Below are 7,487 nucleotides of genomic sequence, written 5' to 3' on the forward strand. Positions count from 1 at the left end.
ATTGCCAAGACCTTAAGAATAAACAGGTTGGTCCATGTAGGGCCAAGAGTTAGTACTTGGTCCTAGAGAGTTAGGACAGTGTTAATACCTTTAAAGAACAGTATCTTTTGGAATAAAAAAGCACTATTTGCCAGAGAAGAGCAAATATATCTTAGACATTTTCCCCATAGTATAAATACAGTTTAATTTTCTTGACCATTCACCAGTTTTTAACACCTTGACAGCTAACCCAAGAAGCATTCCAGTCACATGCCCACCTCATGGGGGGACATTTATTACTTCTTTATTATTAATCATCACATCAATAAAAGAGATCTCGGTTTTGAAGAAAAGTTAATAATCACATTTCTTCTACCAGTTCTACCAGTTCTGATGAGACTAACTCTGCAGACAGGTAGACCAATGACCTGTGTCTCCAAAGACCAAGTGAACTGTAAAGTAAGAAAACAGACCTGGGCAAACATAGCAAACTAATACCCAACTCCAATTTTACAATTTATATTGCAAAAATTTATGGGGACTGGGGAGAGATGAAAAGTATAAAAAAAATGTGAAATATGCTCACACCCTTGCAATAATCCCAGTTACAAAAGGAGCTGAATTATGTGCCATCACACCTCGATCCACATTCAAGGACTTTTGAAAGAAGACTAGGAACTGACAAGCACATGAGGTTAAAAAAATTAAAAGGGAAAAGACTGCCCTCCATTTGTTTTGCCAATAAAAAGTCAGTAAACCTTCTGCTGAGCACTCAGCTCTGTGTCTAAATAGGGCCACACCGGGTGTCACTTCACAGGTGTTTCATTCAGCTTGCCAGCTGCCAAGACACCCCAAACACCTTCACTGGGCGCAAGTGCCGGGTACAGAAAGTTCACCTGTATTTTACTGGGTCATCAAAGTTAGCATCACCATTCAATGCCAAAGGGAAAAGTCAGAAAGCAGAGTGCCTTGGTCAGGAAAAGAGAGCATAGACTATAGGATGCAATTTCAGGAACTCAGCATTCTGCCAACAGTGGACAGTGTGCTTAGATAGTTCGCATACCTCCCCTAAAATCAGAAAATCTGGGGTAGCCTTTGCCATTCATTCACTCCTTTGAAATCTCCCTCTGCTCTCCCAGACAGCACAGCGCTCAGCCCCACAGACACACCCCCAGAGAAGCAGCAACACTCACCGAACAGGGACAAGACCCCACAGACCGTCCAGACCACCAGGGACAAGCCCACGCTGCCTGTGTTCTGGAGCACGCCCTTCGGAGAGATGAAGATTCCTGCTCCGATGATGGTGCCAATGATGATGGAGATTCCTCTCAACAGGGTGATTTTCTTCTTCAGCACAACTTTCTCCTGCCCAGGCGGCTCCTTGCTGCCCAGGGCAGGCAGCCTCCCATTAGCACTGCCCTGCAGGTAAGCCCCACTGGAGATGGTGGACACCACAGGCTTTCTGACCATGGTAGTGACCCGCAGGGGGGAAAAAGGAAATGGGGAAAAAAAAAAACTTTTTTTTTAATTCCAAACTTTCAACTGTGGTGTCTCTTGGGGTGACTGACCGATCTGATCTCTTCCTCTTTGCTTTCAGATTCGTTTCTCAGTGATATTGTGCTCCCAGGTAAAAGAGCTAAGGTGTATTTCACCTTCCGCGATCTAATTACGCCTCAGAAACACCTGTGTGTTGGTTCATGGAGTTCTGGTTCGCCCACCTCCCCGACTACCTCGGCTGCTGCGGCTGCTGCCGCCCTATCACTACAGACCAGATCAGCTTCCCCGTGGGCTGGTATTTAAGCGCCTGCCTGTCACACCAACTTACTCCAGCTAGATGATGATGCAAATTCTCCAGGTTTGCATCAGCCACATGAGAAAGCTCCAGCATTACTCAGCTCTTTTTTTTTTTTTTTTTTTTTTTAACACAAGAAGCAAGTTGCTCAACTGACCAAAGCTTTCAAAGAACAAAAGCACACACTTAAAAGGGATTTTAACCAACCCAGAAGTAGTAAATTCAGAACAGACCTTCCCAGAGATTTCAAGCAACTCCTAGTGAAAGCTCTTTACACGAGAAGAAAATTAAAAATGAAACAGGAAACGATCACTACGTTGTAAGAAGTTTCTTTTTTCTTTAATGTACATCTGAAATAGTTTACACCAACCTTTTAATCACAGAGCATAACCCAAAGCTGCACTGTTTATAAAAACAAAATTTAGTTTTCATAATGCTTCCTGCTTACTTAAATTTCTTTTTATTTTGGGTTTCCTAGCAACACAGTCAAATCTAATATTTACAGAGCTAGAAGGATTCTGTATAGCTGCTGTCAAGCACAAAACAACTGTGAGCTTTACTTAACATTAAAAACTATTTCTTAACTACCAATATACACCAGTACTTAAAATTGCCACCTGAGTATGACTACTTCAAAAATTAGTGACTCCAGAAAATAGTCATTTTTTGATTCTTATTAGTGCTAGGTGACCTCCTAAACTAAGTATTCATAAAAGATATACCCTTCATTTGCATGTTATTCCAACAAATTACCAAAATATCTAATTTCAAAATTAACCAACATTTACAATGATATAAAAACATGCATATAACAAAAGCTTGAAAACAGATACACAATAAAATTGAGAAAGTATTCACATTATGTAGGAGTTTTGTCTAAAGTGTACAGACTATTGTTACATTATAACTATAAATTTTAAATATATTAGAAATATAAGCTAAAATTAAAATGTTTAGTTTGAAATAGTACAAAAGGCAAATATGTTCAAACCCTATTAACTTTCTTAATCAAGTGTTCATAAAACAAATACCAAAAGAAATCTCAGCTACCACTTTTGACTGTGGTCATAGGATAGTTGTGGATTTTAGTGAGAAGAATTAGTTATTATTACTCTGAATCTACATTTACAAACACTATTAAATATGTTTCTGAGCAAAAACAACAGACAGCAAACATGTGTGTGAGAGGTGGCAATGGGGATGAGGAGGCAAGCCAGGATGACACAACAAAGAAGCAGCCACTTAAAAGTGGAGATCAGACCATTTTCTGTTACGTTGGCACCTGAGCAAATTATACCACATCAATGCAAGTAACTGAAGCTACATCATTTCCCTTTTGTATAATTTACCTAAATCCAAATAATTTGCTTTGAGTATACCAAGTTAGTGTTTTTATCAAGCCAAAATAAATACTTTTTCCCAGCTGCATGTTTTTCAAAAAGTAAAAATGGTTAGTTTTCCTCATTCAACCTTGTTGAAATGCCAAAAAAAGAAATAAAAGGGAAAAAAAAGAAGCTAAAGGAAAATTCTTCCTCTATTTCTCTTCCTCCTCCTACATGTCCTTCAATCACACAATTCTCCTGATTCATGTACATAATGAAGAGAGGAGAGGCCTTTGTTTTCCAAAAAGGGGAAACAGGTTAGCTCTGAAGAAATATAAATTAAAAGTAGAATGTTAGAATATCAGGGAACAGTTTCCCATCTCTAACTAACATAGAGCCACAGTTTAATTTTAAATTTTGTGATAAAGGACTGAGCTATTAAATTGACAGTAAGCTGCACTCAGACAGAAGTTAGACAAAGTCTAAAGGAGGAAAAATATTCTCTTAAGAATAAATAACACTCCCCTCGAAATGAGGGGGAAAAAAGTTGTTGCAGAAAAGTTGTTGAAGTTAGACTAATGGCCAAAAGGACTGGACTATCATATAAATAGTCACATTCCAAAACTCTGCAAAGCTGCAAATAGTTACCAAAGACACCAGTATACCTCATCCAATCACACAGAAATCTGCAGAAAATGTAGTTTACAGAGAAAATGTTGAGGTATTTTCAGGGTTACCTTAGAAATCAATAGTCGTAAACTTACAAATTAAAAAATTTTATGGTCTTCAAATATGTGTGTGCCATAAAAACTAGTTCTAAGCAAATGCATTTATAGTCTCCCCCTGCTTTCGGCCTTATTTTAAGCATTGGGAGACTATTCTAGTGTTATTTACAAATATTAATTTAGTGCACAAAGAATAGCCACCACAGCAGAGTTAGAATAGCCAAGACATGGAAGCAACCTAAATGTCCATCGACAGAGGAATGGATAAAGAAGATATGGTGTATATATATATACACAATGGAATATTACTCAGCCATCAAAAAGCATGAAATACTGCATTGCTGCAATATGGATGAACCTAGAGAGTGTCAAACTGAATGAAGTCCGTCAGACAGAGAAGGAGAAATATAGTATGGCATCTCTTATGTGTGGAATCTAAAAATAAATGATACAAATGAACTTACTTACAAATCAGAAAGAGACACACAGAGAATGAATTTATGGTTGCCAGAGGGGAAGGATCAGGAAGGGATAGTTAGGGAGTTTGGGATGGACATGTACACACTGCTATATTTAAAATAGATAACCAACAAGGCCCTACTGTATAGCACAGGATACTCTGTTCAATATCATGTGACAGATGGATGTGAGGGGAGTTTGGGGGAGAATGGATACATGTATATGTGTGGCTGAGTTCCTTCACTGTTCACATGAAACTATCGCACATTGTTAGTTGGCTATACTCCAATACAAAGTAAAAAGTTAAAAAAAAAAAAGATCCAAATAGATAAAAGCACAGAATTAGGTATTGTGGGACAGAAAAGAAATGAATCTACAGAAACCTCAAACACTTTTACAATAATTTAAAGGAATTTTTCCATCTTCAAACTGCTTGATAGAGTCATAAAAGTATTTATGCTCTCTGACTCCCTCCCAAGAAAATGATACAAAAGACAACCTATAGTCCCAGTGATGTTTACTGCAGCATTGTTTACAATCACAAATATTTTAAAAACAAACTAAATATCCAATTACTAGAAGTTACATGAACTATGAATTATAATACAGATCATTGAAGTTTGCAAAGATTATGTGGAATAAAAAGCTATTAAATGAAAACAGAACATTTTTTGACACAGTAATTAAAACTTTAAAATTATGTCTGCATAGTGACAAGAACTAGAAGGTAAAACTCAGTTTGACTTGTCAGGGTGTTAGGGTGACTGAATCCTTGTCATTTGGCTTCTTCTTCATTTTCATTTCCATGACTGCTATTCATGCAAAATTTTTAATTGCTTTTTTAAAAAAGAATCTAGCTATTGACAATCTATTTTATCTTAGATCCTATTTTACCCTCCGTAAAATAGGGATAAAAATAATATTTAAAAATAGACGTAATATGTCATTGAAGCTTCCCTTTTCTGGTGATAACTTCTGTCCCATGATTATTAATATGGGCATATATTGAATGACCTGGCCAAAAATAATCATCTCCCCAGCTGCAGGGTATAGGAGCAATGTGGCCTGAGCTAGGATATTTCTAAAAAGATTAGGTTTATTTTTTCTCATCTGTTGGAAGTTGTAAAGATAGGACCCCAGGACAACTGGTGGCCCTGACCCCTGCCATGTTGAGAAAACCCTCATGAAATAAGAGAATAAGCAGAGAAGAGGGATACTTAGAAAGTCCCCAAATCATCAAGCCCTCTTTTACTTCCTAAGTAACCCAGATTGGCTGTGGATCCAGAAGATCTTCCTTTAATTATGTAAGTTCAGTTCAGTTCAGTTCAGTCACTCAGTCGTGTCCGACTCTTTGCGACCCTATGAACTGCATCACACCAGGCCTCCCTGTCCATCACCAACTCCCGGAGTTTACTCAAACTCATGTCCATTGAGTCAGTGATGCCATCCAACCATCTCATCCTCCATCGTCCCCTTTTCCTTCTGTCCCCAATCCCTCCCAGCATCAGGGTCTTTTCTAATGAGTCACCTCTTTTCATGAGGTGGCCAAAGTACTGGAGTTTCAGCTTCAGCATCAGTGCTTCCAATGAACACCCAGGACTGATCTCCTTTAGGATGGACTGGTTGGATCTCCTTGCAGTCCAAGGGACTCTCAAGAGTCTTCTGCAACACCACAGTTCAAAAGCATCAATTTTTCGGCGCTCAGCTTTCTTCACAGTCCAACTCTCACATCCATACGTGACCACTGGAAAAACCATTGCCTTGACTAGATGGACCTTTGTTGACAAAGTAATGTCTCTGCTTTTTAATATGCTGTCTAGGTTGGTCATAACTTTCCTTCCAAGGAGTAAGCATCTTAATTTCAAGGCTGCAGTCACCATCTGCAGTGATTTTGGAGCCCCAAAAAAATAAAGTCTGACACTGTTTCCATTGTCTCCCCATCTATTTCCCATGAGGTGATGGGACCAGATGTCATGATCTTAGTTTTCTGAATGTTGAGCTTTAAGCCAACTTTTTCACTCTCCTCTTTCACTTTCATCAAGAGACTTTTCAGTTCCTCTTCACTTTCTGCCATAAGGGTAGTGTCATCTGCATATCCGAGGTTATTGATATTTCTCCCGGCAATCTTGATTCCAGCTGTGCTTCCTCCAGCCCAGCATTTCTAATGATGTACTCTTCATATAAGTTAAATGAGCAGGGTGATAATAAACAGCCTTGACGTACTCCTTTTCCTATTTGGAACCAGTCTGTTGTCCCATGTCCAGTTCTAACTGTTGCTTCCTGACCTGCATACAGGTTTCTCAAGAGTCAGGTCAGGTGGTCTGGTATTCCCAAATGGGATTTAAAGTTCTCTGATAGTATCTACTAAAGTTAAACATATAGATTCCTTTCGACCAATAAATCCCACTCTTATGAATTTGCCTGTCCAATAACAATGCAGGACATTCAGGTACCGAAATACATGGATGAGAATATTCATAGTAGCTTTACTTACAATAGCCAGTACTGAAAATAATGCATGTATACATAAACAGTAGAATGGACAGGTGCATCACTGTATTTGTTCTGTGAAATATTACAAGATAATGAGAAAGAATGGACAATATAGCTATGTACAGCAACATTGATAGCTATTACATAGTGTTAGAAGACAGATGCAAAAATACATACTGTATGATTTAATTTACATAAAATTTAAAAACAAGGAACTTCTATTGTGTGAAAACTCTGATAGCTATCTTTGGGGAATAAGTGGATTTAAGTGATTGGGGGAAGGGGGCACAGAGGCAGTTCTAGGATCCTGTGTGCAATTTAACAACCTGGTAAATACCTATGTCTTTTAACTGGGTTATATACTTATATTTTTATATTTTTCTGCATGCATTTTAAAATTCAGTTTTTAAAAAACAGTATTTTAGTTGAATATTCATGGCATTCTCTCAAAAATTGATAGATCAAGCAGACAAATAAGCAACACCACAGAAAATCTGAAGATTATGATTAACAAATTTAAGATGGTCATTCTATAGAGAACTTCCTATTCACCAAATAAACAAAAAACAGATTATTTTAGAGCATATAGAAAGCATTATCCAAATGCCATGTCTAAGACACAACTGAAACCCCAATAAAGTTTCAAAAAATTACACCCAAACTACACACTCTTACCATGTTACAATAAAATTAGAAATTAGTAAAAATGTTAAAATA

The 7,487-nt window shown here is 37.7% G+C and overlaps 1 protein-coding gene across 6 annotated transcripts in view; it reads right to left on the minus strand.

The window, feature by feature from the left end:
• The window catches only part of SLC7A11 (solute carrier family 7 member 11), a 209,666-nt gene extending 208,086 nt beyond the window's left edge, over window positions 1–1,580 (minus strand). For all 6 annotated transcript variants that reach the window (XM_061142362.1, XM_061142360.1, XM_061142361.1 and 3 more), the window contains exon 1: window positions 1,173–1,580. In XM_061142362.1, the coding sequence (XP_060998345.1) occupies window positions 1,173–1,449 (277 nt within the window). In that variant the 5' untranslated portion in view covers window positions 1,450–1,580. The remainder of the gene's footprint in view (window positions 1–1,172) is intronic.
• Between the last annotated feature and the right edge of the window lie 5,907 nt (window positions 1,581–7,487).

Source organism: Dama dama, chromosome 5 (assembly GCF_033118175.1).
Source record: "Dama dama isolate Ldn47 chromosome 5, ASM3311817v1, whole genome shotgun sequence".
Taxonomy (NCBI): domain Eukaryota; kingdom Metazoa; phylum Chordata; class Mammalia; order Artiodactyla; family Cervidae; genus Dama; species Dama dama.